The sequence below is a fragment of the Pollicipes pollicipes genome, unplaced genomic scaffold, assembly GCF_011947565.3.
Source record: "Pollicipes pollicipes isolate AB1234 unplaced genomic scaffold, Ppol_2.1 Scaffold_7231;HRSCAF=8579_pilon_pilon_pilon, whole genome shotgun sequence".
Taxonomy (NCBI): Eukaryota; Metazoa; Arthropoda; class Thecostraca; order Pollicipedomorpha; family Pollicipedidae; genus Pollicipes; species Pollicipes pollicipes.
This window is the reverse complement of record NW_023597034.1, coordinates 33,431,299-33,458,798: the sequence shown is the minus strand read 5'-3', so window position 1 is coordinate 33,458,798 and position 27,500 is coordinate 33,431,299. Positions and strand designations below refer to the sequence as shown.

The following is a 27,500-nucleotide window of genomic DNA, read 5'->3' as shown; positions in this document are numbered from 1 at the left end:
ATTGTTGCAACTTCAGAGAACTCGTTCCATTTTCCTGGGAGAAACCATATATCAACGAAGTGTTCTTTTCGTAGACAAGGCATGCATTGTTTTTGTCGTTGAGGAAGCAAATCGTCTTCGCTGTCAGGGAAACGGCCACAGGCTCAGTCAGGAAAACAACCCAGAAATAACCACATTCGAGCGTCATTAGGCTTTCTTCGGCTTGCTTTTTTCGCGCGGGCCAGCCAAACTCGACCGGCCCCCGACAGCGGAGGTGGCCCACAGCATTAATGCAGCTGGCGGCGCGGCCGCCGCGGCCGCCGCGTGCCTGATAACCGGGCCTCGCGGCTGGAGAACGGCCGATGGCGACCGGCGATTTCCGCCGAAAACAAGTCGAGAACTTGGCCGTGCTGGCCGACAGTGGCAATCAGCGCCGTGCTGGCCGGATCGGCTTGTTGCTCGCGTTTCCGGCAGAGCCGGGCCCGATTGATATTCTGTCTGGCGAAGTCGAGCGGTCTTAGATGACCGCGAGATAGCCGAATTCCCCTGCGCCGTCCCCCTTCCCGTCACCGGCAGCCTCTCGGAAAGGCAGTGACGTATCAGTCATGCAGTGGTGCTGCCGGTACTCAAGTACCTGAACCACGCGACTAGTGCCGTGTTTCCACCGCACCCGCATTCTTTCTGGAAAAATAAAGGAATGTAGCGCTTTATATAAAAATGTCATAACTAAACCAATAATGAAATGTAGCGCTTGTGTGCGCGCATCGGTGGATGTAGTAGAAATATTTTCTCATCCTTTTCTACTCGATTTTTTTCTCGTTTCCATCTGAACGCAAACCTTGTGTATCTGTACCTGCAGAAATATGCAGAAAACGAATACAGTGTATGGATTCACACGCCCACTCGCAGGCATTTTCTGTTCGTGAAATTTACATTTAACTTTATATCTGCGCATGAACGTACAGATTTTAGTAAACTTTCTTCTTCCGAAAATCCGTTGGATCCAATACAGTTAGACCAGTCCTTTTGCGTCCGGTTGTAGAAATGCACACGTTTCATTACGAAAGTGGATCCAGAGGAAATAATCTAAGGCAAAGTGAATACATATACCAGAAAAAGGCTCATCCTGTTTAATTCAGGAGATGCAGTGACAGATAGTTAAATAACTGGCCGTTGGACAAGCCTGGATGGGGGGGGGGGGGGGAAACAATGAACACCAAGGTGAATGCTCCAATTCTCATCCTTACCACAAATGAAACTAGGAGCGAAGCACCCGATTCTGCCGATACTGATCCCCAGTGACAGACAAGAAACCGTTAATTGATTGGTGAAACATTGACAACACATCAAGTCTCCGCGAACGTATCTCACACCACAAAAAGTCTTCTTTATTCCCTCAGTTCCTTAACCTTTATCAAATACACAAAATCAATGAAGCAGTAGTCTAAAATGCATTCGAAGCCGACTGTCCACAAAACATTCCAAAGAAACATCGCGCAGACTGTATCAGTTCGAACCAACCGTCCTCTTCGATGACAGTTGCAGCCCTGAAACAATTATCATACCAAATTGTGCCTTTAAACGCAATGCACATTTGTTGCGAACAAACAGGAAGATGCAATTCATTAGAAGAAAACAGCTACGACTCTGCAATTCCAAACACGCTACATCGTTTCTTTGTTCGCTGCCGATAGAAAAAAGGAAAACGACCGCATACCAGATGCTGTGCAAATATTGCTTCTTAACCCTGTTTTCATGCCGTGAATTTATTTGAATTCAACATGGTGTAGAGGATGTTCGTCCGGTGATAGTCCGAGCATCTCTCTGACCGATTTGTGACGTGTACTTAATGTGTAATGGGGACAAGCGCGCTTCAAACTCGCGTCTTTGCCTCATCATCTTTAATCAGGTTTTCTGGCTAGAAATTTCAGTAGCGCCTTCAGATGGAACGAGGTTTGTAAAGAGGCAAGCTCAAGGAGCGGCGTTTATGACCACAATTGACAGATACGAGAAACACAGGGTGTAGAGGAAAGGAACGTCCAGATTTCACTTGCCCCTGGTGTGAAATAGAATACACCGGCCACATTACCACTTCTAAGGATGCAAAAAAGTCGCCAAAAAATAAACATTTGCGTTCCGTATCGTTCAGTTTGTTCATCAATCAGTGAAACCTACGCGTAGGTTGCAGGTGGAATGGCCAGCTCAGATATTACATGCTAGGTATCGACGCATTGAATTGTTGAAGTAGCAGTAAGCTGCTGGTCGATATCTGACAATTACTACATCGCGTTCAAGTTCGCGAAGGACCGCGGAACGCCACAACGTAATATCTTACCTTCGGATTGATTCCACCTCTTTGATCCTGAATCAATTATCACTTGATGAAACAGGTGTTCATCCGCAAAATAAACTGCGGAATGTCATAATGAAATACCTTACTTGGATGCATTACATCTCTTTGATACCTAATAAAATATCGTTTGTTCATTCATTGTATAAAACTTAATTTTAAAATGTTGTATATATATATATATATATATATATATATATATATATATATATATATATATATATATATATATTATATATATATACCTTATACATTATTAATCGCTTGCGGATTAATTTGATTGCATATCTTAAAAATAGCAATGCAAAGCATTCTAGTGAGTGAGAATTTGCAAGCTCACGCCTGCCCATAGCAGATAAGAGCGTCCTCGAACGTTTTTGCACGCGCTGTGACGCGTCTTTTCAGCGTCTGAATTTTGCTCAAGCCACTTACGAGCACTTCCCGCGTCCCGGGCAGTGCCAGCGCCCAGAGCGGTTTGCGCTGACCGAGCGGGTCGCCCGGGGCGTTCTGGCTTCCTGGACATGAAGCGCTGCTGGCTGGGGTTTGAGAACCGCGTGAAGTCGTCTAACGATTGATCGGAACTCTGCAGGCTGCCAGCCAGCAGCTCATTTGACCAGCCAAATCCAAGCGGGAATTCTTGGCACCGCGCCAACGTCGGTGTATGGTGGTGAAAGATAGCCACGTGGGCTGAGCTGGCTGAAACGGGCCATCTAAATGCTTGTAACTGTTTTTCAACGGTCGCGATGATGGACCGGGACACGGCTATCTTTACAATTGATCAATCTTTAGGCATAAAAGCTGTTGTGGTTTCGGCGAAGTGTGTTGTTTTTCACGCAACCATCGTGGTCGGTTAGTGTTCATTTTCTTTTAGGGCTGGTGGACAGCACGTAGCTTGAACTTGAATAAAACACTCTTGAGTCACATGTTAACGGATTTGGATATTTCTGGCCAGATCTCAGACATTCATGCTCACAAGCCAGACATTGAGAAGTATCCATGACGGTCACATTGATCCCGACGGGTCAGTCGTGATTCGCCTGTTTTACTTTGCATCCGCGGTGAGCTCTGCCTAAGCTTGCTAGTACTTGAGCAATTAGTACGAATGGTCTGACTTTCTTTGTTGTATGATCTTAACGCGTGGCCTCGCGCTAAGCTTGTCGGTCGGGGTCCTGGTCATACATCCCGGCGCAAAACGGCCTGAGTTGTCGGCGCGCCCCAAGACTCTAACCATCACCATTACCCGACAAGCTGTAATCAGCCTAGGTTTTACTAAACAAATAGACCTCATCCAGAGTCGATACAGGGATGCGTGGGCTGTACATACGTGAGCGGCCGCGACAAAAATCAGCACCTGTGATACAATAGTTGTAACTTTGATTAAGGCAGTGAATTGGCAGCACTGAGGTCTTTAGCGGCACTGGAACTTCCCGGATGATATATCTCCTATATCTTTATATCGTGTATTGGTATTCATATCTATATCCGTTTTCTCTATATCTTGTATCTCCATCGCCAGAGCCGTAGGACTGCAAGTCATCCCGGAAGTAAGCGGATATGCACATTATCCACGGCATTCTGTGCACACGAGCATGCTGACAGTAACCGCTCGCCGCTGCCTGAATGTCGGCTTTTCCACTTTCACGCCGCCGGAAGGCACATTGTCTTGATTTTCCTTCATTCGCGACAATAGACCGCTTTATGTCAGACGGAGGCCTCGACCCGGACCCTCCAAAGGTCGATATGGAGAGGCTTTAGCGCTGGAGCGTCTTACTGGCGGAGAGCTTCGTAGCTGATGGACAGCCGGTCGGTGGGCATTGTGATTCAATTAGGTTCCAGTTGGCTTGTGTGAACGTGCTTGCATGAAGTGGGATACCCTCTATAGGACTCAACATGTCAGGTGGCCCATTGTGAGCCGCCGTGCGTTCCCGTAATTTTCCGAAGGGCTATCAAAACCGAGAGCCTTTGAAAGGCCAAGGGCCCTTCAGAGAACATTGATCGCGTGGGGGAGCGATCGGAACCGGCCAATAATTTCATCAAAACGTTATTATCAGCGTCTAAATTCGTCTAAGATGAGTTTTCATTGAACAAACAAGACGCTGGTTAATTTATCATTTAGGCGCTTAGGCATAACCTGCTTCTGAAAATAGCTTCTCAACCGCAACTAAATCCAAACAACTGAAACATGGTCGCTTTAGCACCAAGTCGAAATATAAAAGCAAAGTGGAATGCGAAAATAAGCGCAAGTTTGAAGGTCAATATTACTCGTTCTATTATGCATATGATTGTATGAACTGCTCCAAGATATGCACTGAAAAATCATTATTCTCTCCCTAGTGTTCTTTGCATTTACGTCCATAGATAAATGAAATATGGGAATTTAGTTCATTCTCACAATAAGGTGAACGGGGACACGGCTGGTTAACTTGGGACCGTAGATGAGGAGGTTCTAGTGCTCAAATATTATAAGTTATTATATGGGACACATTGATTTATCAGGCAGTGGGCAAAGGTAGTAAGAACCCGCATGTATCTGGGAACTATCTATCTTTTCACGAAAATTGCTGCGTATTATTGGTAGGTACGTAGCCATCGTAAGCGACATTTAATCTGTTATGGTCGACTTTTACACATCAGCATAATTTAAAACTTGCGACGGCCAGATTTCAAATCGCTTGTTACTGTTTATTTTTATAAGAGCCATTAACTAGGTCGTTAGTGCACACACATGGTAGTGTTCGTGTTATTCAGGCTGGGTTTTCCGACATTGTCCGAGCAGATGGCCCCAAAAAATCCATAAACCATGTTTATATCTTCACATCTGCTTGATTTGGGAATAATCTGGAAAAATTACAAAGGCGTGGGGCAGAAATCGTGAGCATGCACCCACAAATCTCCGGAAAACATCAGAAAGTTGCCATATTGTCGTGGCAAGGGAGGCAAAGGGAGATGTCCCATATGGTACTGGTGCCAAGTCTTCCCATTTCTCCTACATCGTAAAAAGCAAGCTGACTGCAGAATAAAAACACCGACTGGATAGGATGCGCATACAAAAACTTAGCCATATTCGACTCAAAATATATGTTAAGGCTAAACCTAAGAAATGAAGCAGCCGCGGGTTATCAGCGTTTGTAAGAGTCCACTTTGCACGTTTTTCGTCTCAGTCATGAAAAACACACACAGGATTGCGCAGTGCTGCAGCATGCTTTTAAAGCGCTCGTTCATTTCGTCTACAGCGGTGGTCCCCAGGAATAATATTTTGCCGCGGGCGCATCGAAACCTCTCACAATGGCTGTTGCAGAAACGAATACAGAACACGCATCGTATTTCGCAAAATCCAAAAAGCAAAAACTGCATCGAGCGTCAAATCTACACTTTTTGCCTTTTGAGTTGTAGCGTGCAGCTGTGGCCGTGCCCACCGCGCCATGTCGTCTCCCCGCCCGTGCGCGCCGTCGGCGGCGAGCACGGCTGTAACGAGAGCGGGCGCGAGGGGCCTGCGAGCCCAGCGCGGCACCGCGGCTGGGAACGGGCGCGTGCGCGGGGCGGCAAAAGAGACGGAGACGGGCTGGTCGGTTTGTTCGAGAAAGGTCACGTTCCGCCGCCTCGTGCCACGGCAGCTTTGTGATCGGAGTTCGCGCACTGCAAGCAGTTAAGCTTGTTACGAGTTTACAGGGAATTGCCGGACGTTCCGTTTCTGGCCTCCGTGGCCGTCTCCGTTGGCGCAGTGCGCTGGGCTGGTGAAGTCGGTAAAGTGCCATTGATGGCCCAACCTCGCGTCCGGCAAAAGCTGCATTGCCGTGTTTTATTAAGACTATTTATTTTTATTATCTTAGCTTTGATCCCAAACCAGCCCCAGAACAGTGCAAAAGCGCCCCCAGCGCTCTCAAAGGCTAAATGGCCCCTCGCCTGCTAATTAGCTCCGTTTCAGACGTGTTGAGACCATCCTTGACAGCCGCTACTGAACGTTTTGTGTGATGCATGTATTCCAATCCGTTTCAGAGTGTTCAGCTTAATAGGCTGGGGCCTTTCTATACTCCTTACGTCGGTGTGGGCCATCGTCATGGCCTGTCTCTACACCGAAACGCAGTGAGTACCGATCACAAACGGTGGTCCACACGTGCAAAAGCGGCGGTGATCATGATCATGATCATGTGAAGGAGTCATCTCACATGAACATAGTACGAAAGTATGCCATGGTAGATCAGTCATTGGTGCGTGGCAATTCAAGAAATCGACAGACGTACCAGCATGCCATCGCATAGCTCCATGATGGGCAATATGTGCAACAATATTCATAGATGCCATACACAAACACTCGCAACTCCACTTCTTTACATGAGCAGATTAGTGGAGGTGCAAGTTGATGCTATTTCTTTCGGTAGTGAATTTCTTCTGATCGCAGGTGCCCTTCAAGTGACGCACACGACGCGGTTCATTTTAAACCGTAATGCGCCCACCTGTCATTTCACAGCCACTTCGGACGTGAACGTTTCAGCTTGTTTTGGTTCGCGATTGTGCACACGAACGCCTTGCAGCATCCTATTTGTTATTATTATTTTGCGCTGCACCACATAGTTCATGGAATGACCCAACAACATTGCACGTTACCCCTTGAAAGTAAATGGTAGTATTCTATACAGGGGCGTCGCCTCTTCGGTGGCCGGGCGGCAACCGCGCCCGTTTACCATTTGCCAGGGAGGCAGATATCTTTTCGGGTTCCTTGGGTCGACAGAAAGCACCGGGTGACCGAGACAGAACATGTCGCCAAAGCAAGATGTAAAAATGCAAATGTAAACAAAACAGCGGCTGTTGTGGGCAACGGACATAGCTGCCGCCATGTAAAACTCATTTCCTACAAAGAGCCATCATGATTTGTTTGGTTTTGATAAATTCTGACAGCTAAAGCTTTCTTCAATGAATGCCGATTCCTGTGTGCGTTTTCTTCTAAACTGGGATCCCAAAAAGGTCAAATAGAATGCAAACAATATGTTGTGCCACAAGGTCAAGTGATACAGGTGCCGCATTTCAAGATAAGCTTGTTATAGAAATCATCATACTTTGTTTTTTATGGAGTTGACCATTCTAATTTTGATTAGATTGATATCATTCACCGTAGGCGTGTTATTCCAGGAATAGTCATTTGAAAACCGCCACCTGGCCAAGTTCATCCCGTAGGATCTGTATTGTATTGACTTCGGTTGGGTCTTTCCTAGTGTCTCTACTACCTTTTGACTGAGCAAACATTGATTACTGGAGAGTGCTTGACGTTTCAGTCTCATACTCGTTATCATATATTGATGTATCTCACACTCGTGATTGTGATTCAGTGTCACCCTCACACTGCCAATATATCCCATGTTTGCTTTAGTGCGTCGTTAAACCAGTACCTCCTGGCAAAGAGAAGGTTGATTACTCAGCACCAGAAGTCTTAACTCATTGTGACGACAAACCAGGACCTGGAAAAGACACCGGAGGCCCCATCAGGCCAAGAGATTTTGTTCAGCTTTATCCATGCATCTGAGAGATACTTCTTACACAGAGTAAGAAAAGGAAAGACATTCTTGAGAAATGAAGTGAACAAAATACGAAGAAACAATCTAGATGGGGGTTGAGATAGGGGGCCCTGATCTGCCTTGGAAGCTCCTAGATCTTCCTGCCCCCAAGAAAAATCGGTTTGCGCCACACATAGTTACGTGGCGTGTTCCTTTTCCTCGGTAACTTTGCGAACCTCCATGGTGATTGCTTAAACTATATTCGGCTTCGTTTGATGCCACTTGATATAGTTAACCATAAGCTAGGAACTTAGACAGCTCGAGGAAACGTGGAAAGAAGCAGACGGGGTGACGAGACAAAACCATTGCAAACTTGCTGCACGAGATCCATCACGATATAAGTACGACGGATTGTTGCGCATTCAACGCCATTGAGATTTTGTACGAGGGCACAGATGCTAAAGCAACGTGTTTCAGTCATAGGTGTGTCTTGTATAGAAATCTGCGGGGGACCCTCGGTTATAACGTCGGTACGATGCTTTCCAGGTGCTGGTGGGGGTATCATGTCAGTTTATTCTACTGGATAAACCAAGGACCACGTTTCATGGTCATCGCGGTAAGTCACTCTGTTTGATTAGCTGTCCTTGTTAACTTATGATAAAACATTCCGGATATATCTGTTCCGTCAGTGAGCGTGTCCCCTTCACGCTCGTGAGCAGGGCTGCATGCCATTATTGTTTATGACGCATTGAGTTGCTCGCGTGGCGCGCGCAGCTGATATTCGGGGTCGTTCACTGCCTGAGCTTAGTGACGAAAATGTTATGACAGAACTGGCTGATGAGAAATGCAGCCTCGGGTGCTGGGTGTGAACGATAGATGCAGAAAAAAACCGTCTTACTTTGGTTCGCCACGCGCAAAGGGTCTTTTGGGTACAAATTTTCGAAACGTCCTGCTTTGATAATTAGAATTTTTAATTACTTGAGCCTAATAATTGTAACAATTATAACAAGTGGTCCGTGTTTTGGCTGGCATGAATCTGGTCCCGGTAAATCATGTGCACAAATGAAAACTACTAAAAACAGCAGGCGAACAGTAGCAGTAGGTGCCAAAAGTAAATATCCAAGAATCCTACTTCCTGACTACAGTAAGCTGTCGGTGCGTCCGGTCGGCGGACTCTGCCTGATGCGCTACTCTGAGTTTGGCAAGTTATCAAGCTGTATAAGGAACCTACGGTATAAGTCAGCTATTTTAAGATGGCGTCTGGATCTGAGAGACGATGTGCCAGAAATCGCCTGCGTGCATTTTTTAGTTCTGCCCCCATTTGAGAAAAGCAGGTGGCCAGGGCATATTTCCTACTCCATACCCTTTCTTCCTTCATTTCGCCTTTTGGTGTCCGAAGTGTTTATCACGCATGCACGGGCTCCTTCCTTGTTATTCCAAATGGCAAATGCAGATATAAATTCTATCTAGTCTTCGTGTTACGGTTCGGAACCTTTTGAGTCACGGTTCTCTTATCCCGGCTGTGGGGGGGGAGGGGGGGCTATGTTTGACAGTCTGGTGCTGTATGTGATGTGAAGATGTACTGAATTGATTTCAGGCCAACCTGGGCTTTCTGCTCAACATCATGAGGGTGCTTGTTACGAAGCTTAAGGAGAGCAATTCTAACGACGTTCAAAAGATAAGGTAAGCTCTCAGAACGACGCTCTCAGAATGGCCTTCTTTCTGCATGAATGGCAAAGGAACTGGTACATGAACTCCACATTGTCTGCCACACGTCTACGGGCGGTTCCATTGTTCGGAAAACCGTTTTTCGCTATGATACCTAAATTGCGCAATGCGATGGGACATAACGCATGTCTTCACGCATTCTTGTAACACTCCTTGTGGTTCCTTCGCTCGGTGACCATTAGGGTTAGATCGTGGATGGATGTTCCAAAACAGGCAACGTCTCCACCGCCTCTGAGGACCACCGTTGCACTCTCGCTTGTCCCCAGGAGGCCAGCGCACACTGCAGTTTTTCTTTTTCCGCCTATGAACATGCATGCACTCTCGATTGCCCCCCCCCCCCCCCGCCATAGGTGCGTTGCTCTAGCAGTCGTCGCTGTATTGCCGCCTGCCGGCAGGAAGACAGGACCCTGATAGGCTCATGGGTGTTTTCCTGCCCATCCCCATGAGCGCAGCGCTCGGAGAATCGTCGCCATACTCCAATCTGTTCCTCATCAAATCAGCGCTCGAGCGACTACCGATGTATGCCCACCTCTCCGCTAGAGAGCCTCGCTTTGATGTCCACTAGTGATACGTCGTCCATCGGCTACTGGCCTGTCCTCGGGAAGGTAGATGCTGGGGTGGCTGTTGACATATTTGCACCTGTCAGGAGGAAGGCGACCTTTTCATGCATGCTAGAATATTCCCACCTGCCCCGCGTGGATGCGCTCTGACGGCCACTGGTAAAACCCACTCTGTCCCAGTGGGGCGGTGTCCCGCTGACCAGCGGTACAACCCACCCTGTCCCAGTGGAGCGGTGCCCCGCTGGCCAGCGGTCCCCCGGCCTGTCCCAGTGGAGCCGTGCCCCGCTGACCAGCGGTGCAACCCACCCTGTCCCAGTGGGGCGGTGCCCCGCTGGCCAGCGGTCCCCCGGCCTGTCCCAGTGGAGCGGTACCCTGCTGACCAGCGGTACAACCCACCCTGTCCCAGTGGGGCGGTGTCCCGCTGACCAGCGGTACAACCCACCCTGTCCCAGTGGAGCGCTACCCTGCTGACCATCGGTCCCCCGGCCTGTCCGCAGGAAGGCGGTGCGCGCCGCGCTATTCCTGCTGCCGCTGCTCGGCATCACGCACTCGCTGCAGATGTTTGAGCCGCCGCTGGACCGGTCCGTCGCCGTCTTCGGCTGCTATACCATCGTACTGGCCGTGCTCGACTCGTTCCAGGGCTTCTTCATCTGCTTTCTTTACTGCTTCATCAACCAGGAGGTAGGGGATCACAGCGTCTTCCCTCTTCGATCATTGGCCCTTTGTATTGATGACTATCAAGGTAAAGTATCATCTCTAGCTTACATACCACAGACTCTCAACACGGTCGCCAGCTCATGCAGCGACCAAAGGTTGGCCAAAAACCGCTCGGGATCAAAAGTGCCTTTCCCGCTTGTGTCTCCGTGCTGACCTCCAGGTCGTTGCAGATAGGATGACCAACTTTTGCTGGTTTGGCTGCATGCCGGTTAACGTCAGGTTAATGAGTGTGTGTGTGTGGGGTTACGCCAGGTAGCATGAAGAGCCATGCGATATCAACCTATAAGTGTCGCCCATTTGTGATGGTAACTTGGCGAACAACACAATCCGAACCAATGACAAATGAGCGTGTCATTATAAGTGAGCATTAGTTAGGTGACTCGAAACGGTATAGAAATAACGTCGAATTAGCCGACGTGAGTGTGAACTGAGCTGGCGCGACCTGACCTTGGCCCGTATCCGTTGTGAATAATGGGGTAGGGTGCTGACGTGGTAAAGACGCATTTTATCTGGTACGGATGGAAAAGTTGGCGGAAACTGCGGGGAAAATAAGCCTTCGATTAGATCTTGAACTCTTTTTTATCTTTGTACAGATATTCGTCACATCGCTAGCCATGTGATTGGTTGAGGTCCTCCAGGTGAGGATGGACAAAGGCTGTCGATAATCTCTTTTCCGACCCCACAGTTCGATCGTAAATGGCTGGGGAAGGTCACCAAGCCCCATGAATGTGTTAAATAGCCTTATGACGACGCGCCAGGGTGCAGTGCATGGGCCTTGGCTCTCGCCTTGTGTTGATTAGAACTGCCTGTTTTGTCACCTAGACGAGCCTGTGCGGTGTGGTTTTCTCACCCCAAGCTCATTGGATGACACATTATAACAGGACTGGTGTGGTGTGGTCATCTCGTCCCAAGCTCATTGGATGACACATTATAACAGGACTGGTGTGGTGTGGTTATTTCGCCCCAAGCTCATTGGATGACACATAATAACAGGACTGGTGTGGTGTGGTTATCTCACCCCAAGCTCATTGGATGACACATTATAACAAGACTGGTGTGGTGTGGTTATCTCACCCCAAGCTCATTGGATGACACATTATAACAGGACTGGTGTGGTGTGGTTATCTCGCCCCAAGCTCATTGGATGACAAGTTAGAACAGAACTGGTTCACTGTAAGCTCCTGGGTGTGACCAGCCTGGACGTGCTAAGGCGTGTGTGGGGGCATGTTCGATTTCAGTATCAGGAAGGCTGCATGACTGGTAGGAGAGCGGCAGTTCGATCTAGGCCAAAAAAGTTCCCGCATCTAGGTAACATCGTAAAATTGCCGCATCTAGGTAACATTGTAAAGTTGCCGCGTCTAGGCAACATTGTAAAGTTGCCGCATCTAAGTAACATCGTAAAGTTGCCGCGTCTAGGTAACATTGTAAAGTTGCCGAATTTAGGCAACATAAAGTTGCCGCATCTAGGTAACATTGCAAAGTTGCCGCATCTAGGTAACATTGTAAAGTTGCCGCATCTAGGTAACATTGTAAAGTTGCCGCATCTATGTAACATTGTAAAGTTGCGACATCTAGATAACAAATTAAAGTTGCCGCATCTAGGTAACATTAAAGTTGCCGCATCTAGGTAACATTGTAAAGTTGCCGCATCTAGGTAACATTGTAAAGTTGCCGCATTTAGGTAACATTGTAAAGTTGCCGCATCTAGGTAAGATTGTAAAGTTGCGACATCTAGGTAACATTGTAAAGTTGCGACATCTAGGCAACATTGTAAAGTTGCCGCATCTAGGTAACATTGTAAAGTTGCCGCATCTAGGTAACATTGTAAAGTTGCCGCATCTAGGTAACATTGTTTCGGGATCGAAAGCACAAACTGGTGTTGCCAGATCCAACTCGAACTCCATGCAAGTACTCTAAAACCTTCCACGAACAAACTGTACTGTAAGTGACAGCGCCGCCCATCTGAGGGCATCAAGTCGCAGTCTAGGGTGGCATGGGTGGAGAACGTGCTGTTTGTTAGGTGCAAATGGTCAGCTTCATATCTCTGTGGCCCAGAGGACAGGTGCTGAGCTCGTAATCCAGCGGCGCCGCTTACGAGTCCGGCAGCTGGTCCCAGAATTGTTTGACCAGGCTGACGTGGAAAGGTCAGGTGGCAAACTGCCAAAGGGTCGGACTGGCCCGAGGCGCTCGTGCCGGAGCTCAGTGGTCCTGGGCGCTCGTGCCGGGGCTTAGTGGTCCTGGGCGCTCGTGCCGGGGCTTAGAGGCCCGGGGCGCTCGTGCCGGAGCTCAGTGATCCGGGTCGCTCGTGCCGGAGCTCAGTGGCCCGGGGCGCTCGTGCCGGGGCTTAGTGGTCCTGGGCGCTCGTGCCGGAGCTCAGTGGCCCGGGGCGCTCGTGCCGGGGCTTAGTGGCCCGGGGCGCTCGTGCCGGGGCTTAGAGGCCCGGGGCGCTCGTGCCGGAGCTCAGTGATCCGGGTCGCTCGTGCCGGAGCTCAGTGGCCCGGGGCGCTCGTGCCGGGGCTTAGTGGCCCGGGGCGCTCGTGCCGGAGCTCAGTAGTCCGGGGCGCTCGTGCCGGAGCTCAGTAGTCCGGGGCGCTCGTGCCGGAGCTCAGTGATCCGGGGCGCTCGTGCCGGGGCTTAGAGGCCCGGGGCGCTCGTGCCGGAGCTCAGTAGTCCGGGGCGCTCGTGCCGGAGCTCAGAGATCCGGGGCGCTTGTGCCGGAGCTTAGTGGCCCGGGGCGCTCGTGCCGGAGCTTAGAGGCCCGGGGCGCTCGTGCCGGAGCTCAGTAGTCCGGGGCGCTCGTGCCGGAGCTCAGAGATCCGGGGCGCTTGTGCCGGAGCTTAGTGGCCCGGGGCGTTCGTGCCGGAGCTCAGTGACCCGGGACACTCGTGCCGGAGCTTAGAAGCCCGCAGCGCTCGTGCCGGAACTCAGTGCGTTATGTAAACCCTCCTTGGTTCTGTCTGGCAAAGGCTGTGGGTCAAATTTTGTAATGAAATCGATCGGTTCATCTTCGGTGGCGAGTGCGAGTGTATAGTAAGTATGCGCTGCTTGAAAAGTGCTCTAATAAAAGTAATGCGTGCTTGTCCATGAAGGTGCAAAATATTCCAGCTTAATAAAGGCTGCCGCATATGCGGTTTCTCTTAGGAAGCACATAGTGCCCGCACAAAGGATCGTTAAACTGTCGGTGACGTTGGTAGATCGGCTTACGGTTTCCGATCTTGGTGAGGAATATTAAGCTTTGTGACGTCACTTATTGTTTTCACAACGTGGTGCGTAGCCTAGGAATGTAAGAAAATGTACGAAAGACGTTGAATGGTTCTCTGACGATTTGAATTGAATGAGGTATGCGGTCGCAGCATGTCGTTTTCGTAAATGTTTTCACCAGTCAGTTATGGATAGCTGTAACATACTGTAACACAGCATCTTCGAATAAAGATTTTCGCTGTCCCGGTATTTTTCACTTAAACTAATTCTTGCACATAACAAATCAGTGTGGGCACATTTCGTTTGTCATCCTAGGCTGCAAAACTTCATTACATGGCGCGAAGACCCGCGCCGTGCACACCGTCTGGACATCACCACAGCTCTTCCGTATGGCGCGTCCGTGCCGTTTCGACAGTGAACAGATTCGATTGCGCTGATCAATGCAGTCGTTTCCCGCGCCTTTCTGCCACTGCCGTTCCTGCAGACCCTGCAGCAGCTGAATGCCAACATCCTCGCTGTTGTCCCGAGCGGGGTTGCGGCTGCGAATCGTGTCCCGAATTTGTGGCTTGCCATTTCTGAGAGGGAAAACCTCAAGTGCTCTTCCGGTGGAACGTGATTGCATGCTGTCTATGAAGGACAACTGGAAGCCGGAGAGACTCCATAAAAGCCGGACAAAGGCTGGACCGACGCGCTGGGTGGAGAGCTTCGTTACGTCATCCAGCCGCCCGCGGCTCCGTTGGGGAATGTGTGTTTATTGAAGGCCTTGCATTGGGCGGTTACTAATTTACGGACCGGGTTGAGCTGTTGTCAGCAGAGCTGATGCGATAGTAGTGTAAATGGCGGGACGCGGGCAGGTCTGATTACACCTGCCGGTCCTAAGGCATCTTTGAAAACGGCTGAATGGTGGTTAATTGGCTTATGTTGTGTGAGGCATTCCACTGACCCACAAGTGCAGCAGTGCTATAGACGGCCTGTCGACTGAACTTGCCTTACGTCGTGTAACCGGGAAATGTAGGTAGCTTCAGAGGTCCGACCCAGCTCACCCAATCATGTCTTTGAAGGCGACCCGAGTGTTATATATGTTGAATGTTGAGTCGTCAAGCCATGCCGTTTCACTGATTGATATCCGCGTATACTTCACCCTCAGATTTTACGATCGCTTGTTTCATTTGCAGCTTTTACTCGTTATTGATTTCCTGCAACGGCTCCAAACTGAAGGATGATAGCATAAATGTCCTCATTAGTTTAGAGTTGGACGCTTTGGGGTAAATGACATCTGAGCTAAGTTAAAGCCATCAAAAGGAATGTTTCACATTTGATGATATGGAAGCAAGCATCGTATGCGATGATATAAGTTCACTTATAAATGTGATTATGCTGCTAGGTGGAAAAGACTGTTCTGAACATAAAAAAATTGTTTATGAAGTAAATTTGTCCCGCAGCACAAGATTGATTGGCTCATGAAAAGTTTGTATAGCACTCACTTGTAGTTCTTCAATCTCCCGAGAGGTGCCTCGCGTTGGTGCTGAACGTCTGATGAACTAATATCGTTAGTTGCTCGTGTTTTGGCCCTTTTTCGTGGTGTAATTGCATATTGATCCGTGAGTTGACGACGCTCACCTGCATTCACATACTCAGTTATTGCACCATTCTTAGGCCATTCGATTGAAAGTTTGTTGAGTGATACTTGGAAAAATGCATGATTTCTTGTATTATGTGGCACGGAACGAAATTGGTGTGAGAATCTTGCATAGGCTGCACAGCAATGATTGAGAGCCAATGGACAACCGTTACATTTTTAAGTCGTGTTCACGAATGTCAGATATGAACGACTCGACAATTATATTTGCCTTGATCTTAAACACTGCATGGCCAGTGAAATGGCAAATTTTTGATACCGTTGTTATGGCGTCATGCACACCTGGGTAACCTTGAAACAAGTCTGTACGATATAGTCTGCCCATCCTGGTGGGCGTGTAGCTCTAAAGCTAGAGGGTTTAGAGGCTTAAGAAGGACAGGGCTGTGAACTGCACCAAATGTTCTTCATGATGGCTGTTTCAGCTCAAAACCCATACGAATGTGGGACACTCCCTTTAATTTTTGGCTTGGCCGACGAGGTGGCGCGACACTGCCTCCGCCCTCGCCTTCAGGTTGTGTTACGTAACTTGGTAATTATTCACAATATTACGGTTTGATTTTCAGCAGTTTACTTAATGACATTTTAATCGTCGTATCACTCTTCAGTTTTGCATCCAAACAGGTCGTGACTTATGACAGTGGAGGCCATGTTAGTCAGTCATTTCGCCGAACCGATAATATAGTTGCCTTGTTGTTATTTGGTTATGTTACTTGTTTGTGTCATAAATATAATCGATTTTGATGCCAGTGATGTGATGCATGCTTTCGCCTGGGGTGAGGAGGTTGTGTCACCAGAGATCAAGCTAGGTCAGACATGTTCGATTTTTCTTTTGCACGGGATTTATTCACTCACTTTTTCAACAATGTGCTATTGCGATTCACAACAAGACTATGGTTTTGACAGACATCGTGCGACCATCTGTAGTGGATTTCTTGGGTTAAGGTCAGAGAAAGGTGAAGCAAATAATTGCCGTTAGACATAGTTTGCACCGTTGTTGGCGCAGAGGTGCTTAATTGGTGATGTTCATTGTTCACCTAATTCTGCTCAGGGGTAATTGCATGAGTGGGATACTGGCTTTCCAAAGATCATGAAAGAGCATAACCCTGAATTACCAGCACATGCATACAGTATCTGAGCTTCCTTACTATCGCCTGTGAATTGTGATTGCAGTTGCATCGCGTATGTAGTGCAACTCAGGTGCACTTGTTCGGGCTTCTTCTTCATTGCATGACATCTGCATATATGATTATTGCAATACATTGCAGTACTCTGTGACTCGTTTAACCTTGTGCGGGTCATTCGCGTGGTTTTAAATATGTTATCTGAAAAGGTTCGTTACATTACATTGAATGTTGCTTATCTCATCGTCGTAACGTGAGTGGTTATCGTATGACATAGAGGAAATAGTTGGCCTCACAGTAACGTGTTACCATGACCTTTTGGAGCTTAAATGCATTCAATTCAACTTCTTCGTAATTGAAAAAGCGTCAACAAACTGAAATTACGTTCACTGGATGATTGTACATGTAGCGCAAACATCTGCATTGCTTAGCAACATAAAGCTTACGTAACTCCTACTACTTAGCTCGAATTTAGACTTCGCAGATTGAGCTAAAAAGAAAACAAGTTGAATAGCAAGGCCGATGATTATTGCATTGGTCGTTTCCACATCGCTCCACCTCGTCTAATAAAGCACCTACCACCAGTGTGTCTATATCACGCACCCCAAAGAACATAACAGCTGTGGTGAAGTTTCCGTGAGCTGAAGCTCCACTCAGCTGACCCAGGCTCGAAAAACAGGTATTTGAAAAACCAGAAGACTGCAACAAATACGCCAATGCTCATTATTTGCCCTTTTGCAAACATGTTGTTTTTAATTATATGGTCAAAAAATGTCTCATTTTCGATATGACCCCCTTAGTTCCTTGTCGTAACCTGGAAGGTAATATATTTACCTGGGGTCGAAAAACCAAGCATATTGAAATAGATTGTGTATTGTTTTTCCTTACTCAGGTTGTGAAGGACGGCATTGGCCTGAGAAAACTGCATCTCGTCGCATTCTAATACCGTGTGATACCGCATTGATCGCATTGTAAGGGGAAAAAAGAATGCACGTGGTATAAAAAAATTCCCGGCTAGTAATCTACATATCCGTGAGTATTTAGATAGGTTAAGCAGCGAGCACCACGCCGGTCCTACCCCGATGATATATTAGTCCTAGTTCATAAATTAGTAGGAGAGCGGTCAAACCCCCTCTCCTTGGTTAGATGGGAGTGCAAAATTGCCTGTAGGGCTGGCGACAACTAGTTATCTACATGAACTATCTGACAGTTACGCTGTTCGATCGCAAGCGAAGCGACAATGCTCTTTGCGGCCGTCGAGTGAGCTGCACTCAAGCTACTGCTGACACATGTTCGACTTCAAAACAAAGCCGTCTAGATCACGTGCCGCTTTTTGCGAACTGCCGTCGGTGCGCACATCAATCGCAGATGCGTGCGGTCTTCAGCAACATATATCAGAGCCCTGTGCACATCGATCGCAGCTGCGTGCCGTCTTCAGCAACATATATCAAAGCCCTGCATAACTATACATGTTATACGGTGTTGACATGCGAGCTGTTAAATATGGCGAAATCTCGTGCATCTTTGGATTGACCTGGCTAACGTTAGACAAAAACAATTTCAAAGTAAACAAACTGGACACAAGATTTGGATCCAAGCCAGATTTCAAAAGTCGCGTGTCGTAACGGAACGGGTTTTGCAAGATTTTACTGAGAAAGGATCGATCTAGGATAATGGCACAAGTATGCTTGACCTGCTCGAGTGCATGCAGAAGGTTACGAGTTTTGAGCTCAAGCCATAGATTTACCGGTTTTTTTTATTAATAAGTTTCGGCCTAGGCAACACCTGCAAATTAGAGTGTACGCAGGGATAAACGTACGTAGTGGCCCAGGGGCACGCTCACCTCTGTTATGAAATGTCTGCATACGTTAACATGTGCACGACTAAATGTCGATACTAGCATATCCGGAATATGCAGTTAAAACAATTAGTAGATCAAGAACAGCGGTGTTGTTTTATGTCATGCACCAAACTCCGTGGGTCCGCAGCGCATTAAACTGTGTTTTCTGTGAACAACTTCCAGTGTGTCCCTCCCACCACCGAGTCCTGTGTATGTCCCCGGGTTGCGACAACCGCAGGTGGTAAGAAAATACGCCATCTGGAGATCTCACTGGCCCGCTTAACGTTATTCAACGTTGTGGTTGTGTCTCTAACGGATCGGGAGGTGGCGTTGCCGTCGCAGTCGCTGGGTTGAAGTTGCCTGCAGTTGAATCGAGAAAGATGGGGTCATCAGAACGGTACAGCCACTTAGCCCAGTCTACTGTGACCAACAGCCGCCGCAGATGTTGCCTTTTTGTGAATGTTTTGGTAACAATAAACGAAAGCGTTAATAGTTATAACCTCATGGACTTCCTCGCTCAGGGCGGCCAGTGCCATCTGTAGCCAGTGCTCAGACCATGCCGTACGTAAATGAGCCAGGAGTATGCTGCGGTGTTCGCCACCTTCCATTAGCCGTGGCGGGCCGCCGAATTCCCCGACTGGATCTCTCCGTCGCCAATCAGCCTAGTAAGCTGATTCAAGCACAAGGTGGCCCAGGATCGCGCGACTCCGCCGCATACCAATTTGATGACCCACAGTGCATTCGCGTCACGGGTCGGGTCATATGGAGTGGTTTCTCTTTGATTTCCAGCTGAATATTCGCTCAGACTTATAGTGGTTTTACCACGAATTTGAATTGCAATATGCAAATCAGTCTGTCTGCGACGCGTTGCATTTTCGTTTAATGAGCTCTGAAGACCCTCTACTATACCGGGTAATCTTGGCGTGGCATATGTTCACGCGCTTCTTGTCATACGTACGGCACAATATTTTAGAACTGCCTCGTCATATGGGGGATACGTAGAGGTAAAGTGTCTCAAATTAGGCATCTTAAAATGCCTGTTTTAGTACACAGTTTTGCTGCGCCGAGAGCTAACTATATTATTGGCCGCGGTGAGCGCATAATACATGTTGGCCAAACAATGATGGTGAGCTCTTAATAAAGCAACTGTACTTCGCCCATCGTGGATGATGGTTTAACTTACTTTTGAAAATGTTGTGGCCTACGATCACAGGTGGATTCAACTAAGTTACGGTACAATCATGGTACGAAGCACAGACTCCGGCTAGTTGGCTGGCTGCGGTCGCAAACTGTCCCCATGGACATCATAAGCTGGGAAACCGAAAACCGCTTACAGTGATGTGTGATGTGAGGCGATTTTGAAGCGCTCATTGTGGCCCAAGACTTCATTTTACCCACGATAAGTTAATGGCAAAAAGAGGCCTCAGCGGCAGGCAGAAGTTGCATTGAAGCGTGTGCAAAGATAACCGACGCTCGGTAGTCTGAGTTGACAGCCGGGGGGGGGGGGGGGGGCAGAGAGCGTCGATCTTTCTTATGGTGATGTGACAGAGGATGATTCAGACATGATAAGCATATGTAACGGTTTATGATTGCAAGTTTAAAGAAATATTTAAGGACACAAAACAGGCCCGGAACCCCAAACTACGTATGGCCTGTTGAATTTCAGGCTCTTTTTGTCCTAACTGCAGATGACACGAACAAACTGTTACTGAGGTTACTATGGTTGACAGAAGAGCGCCGCGCCACATCACGGTGCCTTTTGTGACATGTCGCCTGGCCTAAGATATGCTTACAAGGATTGGGTCCGTCCCAAAAGTAATTTTGGTAGTGTAATGCATAGGAAGTCATGCCATCTGGTGCTGACCCATTGCATATTTCATTTTGTTGCCTTGTTCTTGGTCTTTACACTCCAACAAGTCGGTAAGTTTGGTCGTATTGTCAGGTACGACAGCGCTTTAGATAGCAGGCACCCCAGTGACATGTTTTTGGGATGGTTGAAATACATTTAGGAATGATAATTTTCAGGTCATATTGGAGAACAAAATGGAAGGAAAACGTGTTTTTGTACAATACAGAGGAATGAAATGCAGTTATACCTACCCCATCGATTTTGACATGGGACACACGTGAACCAGGGTGTTGGCCTTCATCAGGGCAATTGTTTTCATGACCTGTGGCCAAGTGCGTGGTAAACACGCAGTACTCGCAACATGTTCCAATGGGTAAAGTCAAGAGTAGCCAACGATGTGTGTCGATCTGGGCGCGATGAAAATGGTCCACAGAAATATGATTGACTCTGGGTCAAGCGCTCGTTACTTAAACGGCCACTTGCCATGTGTTGTGTGAGACGAAGTGTACTGGGTGACCAAGTTCTTTCTCCGTCGCAGCATTTTACATGCTCGTGATAAAACAACTAGAACATATCATAAGTTTGTAGAGGTAACTGGTAGCTGCTCTGATAAGGTTTGATGCCTCGATTCGTGCCCTGTCATTTTTATCTCCTTCAGATGTGGGTAAACGCAAACCCCGGCATTACTGCATTATGGGTAGGGGATGCCGTGGCGTCAAAAACGTTGTTCTTTGCGGGCTGATTTAAACACATATATTTCCATAAACCGGATTTTTTACCTTACATATTCAATGAAGTATTTTCAGCTGGAAAATTGCATTGGTTTGCACCAGAGCTACAAAATTATTGCTGAAATGCGTTTTCGCTCCACCCTCGACAGAGAGATGGGTAACACATTCACCAGTAGTTTATAACGAAGAACTGTAGCCGGAAGTACTTAGAAACAGTCTGTGTAAAAGAGTACAGCATACAACAACAACACACCGTAGGGATGAGGCACGGCGGGCCAGATGGGCCCGCGGCACCTTGACACGCGCGTTAAGAAGTTGGAATGCACACCCTGTAGCCTTAGGGGAGCGTTGTCATGGTGGACGCAGGATCGGCCTGCCCTGGCCGGGGTAGTGAGTGGTGAACCCCGGAAGACTTAAATACAGCGCGCGCCATTTCCGTTCAAGAAAGCAGAGTTTCCTGTAAAATGGGACGATTTCTGGCGAGTTTTGCAATTTCTGCCTGTCAAGTCGTGACCCATGTCTCAGCTCGGAAATAGTCTTGAGGATATGTTAGGACAGTCGGGTAGCACTTCCTGCCCACCATTTTTATCTAACTCATCCGTCATTATGGATCTGCAGGTTAACTAACACCTAGGAAAATCGTGGCACAGCAATAACGAAATTCTTGGCACCTGCCCTCCTCACATTACCTTATTTTTACATTTTACTCCATATAAGCGCAGCAGTACGAAAGTGTATGCTGAATCGCTTCTCATTAATTACGGCTGCAGACATAACAAATGCTATTTATTTATTTACATATGGGTATTGCTTTTACAAGAGGCATTACAAATAAATATGTAGGCGCGTTTATCACGACGAATATGGCGCGGGAGCTGGAACTAGGAAACGTAGCTTGGTAGGATCTTGTTTTGGAGGGTAATCCTAGTATTGAATTGTCTTTAGAAGATTGGAAATTCAAAATGTGCAATATCTATTCATGTAGCATTGAGATAAAAATGTGGAACAGGATTGTCACTCAGTTCATAGCAAAATTTCCGTTTTCATCATGTTACTAGTATCTACCAAACTTTTCGTAGTATCGATAAAAACTATACTACGGACTACGGAACTTTAGTCCCATGGTGACACGACGTCTGCGTAGCCTTTCACTCTCGCAGCCTTGGGTAAACGTTTTATGCCACTTTATAAGCAGCGCGCCAAAGGAAAATACAGCACTACATCCTCGTAGTAGTATACGACACCAGATTCGACGCCTGTGGAATGCGGTGATGTGACTGAACGTGATAGGCTACATCGGATGTCCGGATGTGCTGTTTTTTACGACCGTTCGGGGTATGATGGCAGTGTTGTCTTTCCCACGACCGTGGCCGATACCCGACGGTCACAGCTGGTACCCGTCACTTGCACTGTGGACGGTGTAAATGTACAAACTTGGTCAGGTATCGGGACTCCGCCTATGTATCGCAAGGCAACACGTCACGTGATAGAACGTGTTTATATTGCGATGGCATAAAACAGAATGCAATGACAGCATGAAAGGATGACATAATGATGAGATCGATGCAAACGGCCTCTAAAGTTGACGTATTGTCTGGATTTCTCGATCTGACAACGGTCCAGCCGTAAACCTTGACAAGCGGCGGCTACCGCTTCAGCCCACTTCAGCCTTTGAGCACGTCTGTGAAGGGCCTCCGGTTGGCCAGTGTTGGCCTGTTCGGCCTGGACCTGGTGGTTCGTCGAAGGTTATAAACAATGTAGTGCAGTATGTTCCAGCACACTGTTGTGTGACCGAGGCTCAGTTGACGTCACTGCGGTCTGACAACGCGTCGGCTGATTGTGGATAATACATTATTCAACAGTTTTTGTGCCGCTGCGTTCTCACGGCGCGTCGGTTGATTGAAGATTGCCCATTATTCAGTAGTTGTTTTTGCCGTTGCATTCAACGACAAGCAAATGCACCAACTGCTCTTTGTCAAAATAGCCAACAAGATGAATCTGTGTGGTGGTTAGTTTTTTCCTGCGCATTGTTACTCAACTGCTCGCACGGTTTAAAAATGTTTTGCGTACAACTCAATGCTTGGGATCTACCTAAACGCTAGAATGCGCTGCCCACCAAATTTAAAATGAGATGCCATCATGAATGTTTACGAAGATAAGTGCTTAATCCCTTAAAATACTCGGAACATCACAAATCGGCAACAACCCTCGTCGACAGCGAGCGTCTGGACGCCAAAGAGCTTGCCCGGCCTTGTTTACAATTGCCGCTTGGGGTCTAGATCACAGCCAAATCATTACGGGCCCGTCATTTTCATAATTCTGAGCCCCGGTCCGAGGCTGTTAGGCTGCACGGTTGCTTGGTCTTGTTTCCGACCGCGACACGTCCTTGGCACCCGGTCTGTCTCGCCCGTAAGGCCAGGATGCATACATCAGTGCTTTGCCGTGCAGCCGTCTGTCTTCTCTGGCCCATGCATTCAGGCTGTCCAACGGCTCCGCTATGACGTCATTAGTCCGGTAGCGTGCAGTTGGTGTGATGAAGCCATCTGTTCGGTCGCATCCTGCGCCACGTGTGGGCTACGAATTCTGCTTCACGTGTTTGCCCTGATATTTCATGTCGGGCTGCCGGTATCTCTCGGCCTGTGTATGCTGTGTATTTTGCCCAGTTTTGGAGGTGTCTGTGCCCTGTGTCCACGCTGCGCTTAGTTTCGGCTTCTGTTCGGTCGAGCTTAATCCGCGCGCCGTGACGAAAGCATGTCCTGTGCTCAGTCTCTGCCCCATTTCCTGTCTTGTCCAGCCGTGCCCAGTGTCCTATTATGACCGGACGGTGCCTCGTATCCGCACGTGTCCAGTCTATGTCTCGGGGCGTGTCCAGGCGTGACCGGACGTTGACCTGTGTCCGCACGTGGCCGTGTCGCGACCCGTCTGGCGGCCGTGCCGGACCCCGGCACTTCTGACCCTCACGGAAGCGGCATCATCACCTGGCCTCGTCCGCCCCCAGGTGCGGGACGCCGTGGTTAAGCAGTGGCACGACCTGAGCGACCAACGTCAGCTGCGCTGCCGGCGACAGTCCCACGTCGACCGCAAGCTGAGCTGGTACGTAGTCGCGTGCAAACCGACACAGGTCAGCTGCGCTGCCGTTGACAGTCCCACGTCGACCGCAAGCTGAGCTGGTACGTAGTCGCGTGCAAACCGACACAGGTCAGCTGCGCTGCCGTCGACAGTCCCACGTCGACCGCAAGCTGAGTTGGTACGTAGCCACGCGCAGACCGGCGCACGTCAGCTGCGCTGCCGGCGACAGTCCCACGTCGACCGCAAGCTGAACTGGTGCGTAATCACGCGCAGACCGGCGCACGTCAGCTGCGCTGCCGGCGTCAGTCCCACGTCGATCGCAAGCTGAGCTGGTACGTAGCCACGCGCAGACCGGCACACCACAGCTGAACGCGCCGGCGCTGAACGGGCCCGCGCCTCTCACCAGACGCCTGAACAAGGGGAGAAGCATACGACAGACAGGCGTGCTTGGCGCCAAATTTTACGTTGTGCCCGTGAGTGCGGTTATGCGCAACAAATATAACCACAAGAAAAAGCAAGAAAGATGTGAAGATCTGTAGCTGCTGGTTGGTCCCCAGAGCGCCTTGGCTGCATGCGGCGGAAGGGGCTCGCAAGGCACGGCCCTCTCCACTAGAAAATATGGTGCGCGTCTTCGCCCAGCCCCGCTGCTCACAGACCCGCCGCCGTCGTGGGCGCCCGGTGGATTGTTCGCGTCATCCCTCCCCTCTAGTGAATCTCTCCCTGCCTCTATGTCAAATTTAGCACATGTCTTATTAGCGTGCGCGTGAATATGTATTGACAACTGAATATTCGAGTTGCACGTAAAATCCGCAACAATAGATGGGCAAAGGACACCTGATACTATTTTGCGCCACGCAAGAAATTTTGAGCGCCTGCCTCGCGCTGAACTTTTTGTAGCTATCTTTTTAGTTACACCACCATCCCATTCCGAAGTCCCCTGTGGCCGCCAGTCCAATCAGAAACCTGCAAATAGCGAGCATGTGCGTGAGGACGTCGGCGAGGAGGAGGGAGGGGGAGGGACAGTGCACCGGAGTGGCTTCGTGGGCATTGGGGCAGATACTAAAGGTCGTATTGATATCGTATCGCAATACATTACTGTTCGGTTGCACTCGTTATGCTCGTCAACATCAGCCAACCACTTCGCTGTCCCCGGGCGCGTATTGTGTGGGCTGACATATGAGGGCTCGATCCTTTTACGGTGTATCTAGACACAATGAGCGATGATCCTACCTGGCATGCTTTTATCAAAGACGAAGCATTTCCCGTTGAAAGCCACTCTCACTTCGTTCATGGTAGCAGAGATCAGCGCAGGGCTTCCTACTCAGCCTGACAGGCTTTCAGTTTTGATGTTATAAAATCGTTTTTTACGGGTGAGAGGCCTTACTAATGTGCGTGCCGACCAACTGCTTTGTTGGGTTGTCTGCGCCTTGGAACCAGTGATCCAATATCACTGCCGTCGGCGATGAGGGACTGGCTTGAGTTCAGGATCGTGTGTGACATGTCCCGAGTGAGACAGGCTTTCAGCTCCTCAGTCCGAAAATAAGCGGCATCGATCATCGAGCGCGGCGGGGTTGGGGTCCGCTGGGCTGGGAGAAGCCTCAACTGTCTCCCTGACCCCCGTCCCACACACCATCGGCATTCCGCCGCGGCCCCGAACCCCATTCCGCCGCGCCGAACCCCATTCCGGCTCGGGCCGAACCCCCATCCCTTCCACCGCGAGCCCGACAGAATTGTTTTCCGTCCCGATTGCCCGCCGGCCTGGGGATCCCTTCAGACAGATTCATTCGTCGGTCCGGATCCGACCCGGGCTGCGCTGCAGCTCCGACCCACGTCGGAGCGGTCCTCCGCCCCGATCTGGCGAGAAGCCGCCGCCCCGCTCTGAGCGGGAAGACTCGGCCGGGTCAGAGCGGAAGGAGAATCCGCGATGGGGACCGTCTGTGCCGCTAATGGAAGGACGGGGACGGGACGGAAGTCCCGCCCATCGGCGTCATTTATTCACCCGACACGCCCTGGACAGTCATGTTCCACAGCGCCGAATGAGGCCGCTGCTGTGTCCCGCTCTAGGAAGATTCGCCGCTGGTGGTCGCGGCTTCCCCGCCGCTGCACTAGCGGGCTGGCCCCGTTATCGTAACCGGGAAACAGGCTTCTCCCGACCTACCCGTCGCTACACTAGCGGGCTGGCCCCGTTATCGTAGCCGGGAAACAGGCTTCTCCCGGCTTACCCGTCGCTACACTAGTGGGCTGGCCCCGTTATCGTAACCGGGAAACAGGCTTCTCCCGACCTACCCGTCGCTACACTAGCGGGCTGGCCCCGTTATCGTAGCCGGGAAACAGGCTTCTCCCGGCTTACCCGTCGCTACACTAGCGGGCTGGCCCCGTTATCGTAGCCGGGAAACAGGCTTCTCCCGGCTTACCCGTCGCTACACTAGCGGGCTGGCCCCGTTATCGTAGCCGGGAAACAGGCTTCTCCCGGCTTCCCGCCGCTACACTAGCGGGCTGGGCTCTGGGGTCTGGCTACCGGCCGTAAACTCGCTGGATTATGGTAAACAGGATGTTAAAGTCTCCCAAATTGTTGCCTGGGGTGCTGGGTGGGCGCGAATTGTGGTGAAATACGGCATGTTTAGCCTACCGTACTTAGCGCTGTTGAATGGAATGTATAATGATATGCATTGTGTGCATCCGGGGGCCCGAGTAGGAGCTTGGTATTTACGTGCGTTTAACCATAGCATTCCACTGCTGCGACGCGGTTACAGATCTCAATCGCGCAAGAACGAATGCACCATTTCCCCGACCGTTGCTCACAACCAAAGCGATCGCTGTGGCGGCGGCCGGCGCGGCACAATTCCGCGGGGCGCATCTGGTGATTTCTCGAGACGACCGCGGCGGGGGCGCCGTGAGGCAACGGCGGGTCAGCGGAGCGGAGCAGCGGCGACACAGAGCGCGCGAGCCGCAGAATTACACCGGCTTCCACGGCCGTAGCGCGGCTCCCGGGTGCAATAGCCCATCGTGCTCCTGGCGAGCGCAAGTAGACGCGGGGGACGGAGGCGTCCCGGCAGGCTGGTGAGGCGGGGCGGAGCCGCAGCGAGTGGATTGGAAGGCGCGGCCTCAGCTCGCGCGCGTCGCGTCTGTCACCAGTCCCGCCGCGTGCGCCGATGTGATTGGTGTCAGCGTTAGCGGTGCTGTAAAGCATTTGTGGCGCGACGATGGCAGACAGGCTCTGTTGCAAT

At 49.6% G+C, this 27,500-nt stretch overlaps 1 protein-coding gene across 1 annotated transcript in view; it reads left to right on the top strand.

Annotated features, from left to right (window-relative positions):
• Positions 1 to 27,500, top strand: part of LOC119110032 (PDF receptor) — a 119,254-nt gene that overhangs the window by 55,357 nt on the left and 36,397 nt on the right. The window contains exons 10-13 of the mRNA XM_037233777.1: positions 6,326 to 6,412; positions 8,365 to 8,434; positions 9,416 to 9,501; positions 10,604 to 10,787. Coding sequence (XP_037089672.1) covers positions 6,326 to 6,412; positions 8,365 to 8,434; positions 9,416 to 9,501; positions 10,604 to 10,787 — 427 coding nt within the window. The remainder of the gene's footprint in view (positions 1 to 6,325; positions 6,413 to 8,364; positions 8,435 to 9,415; positions 9,502 to 10,603; positions 10,788 to 27,500) is intronic.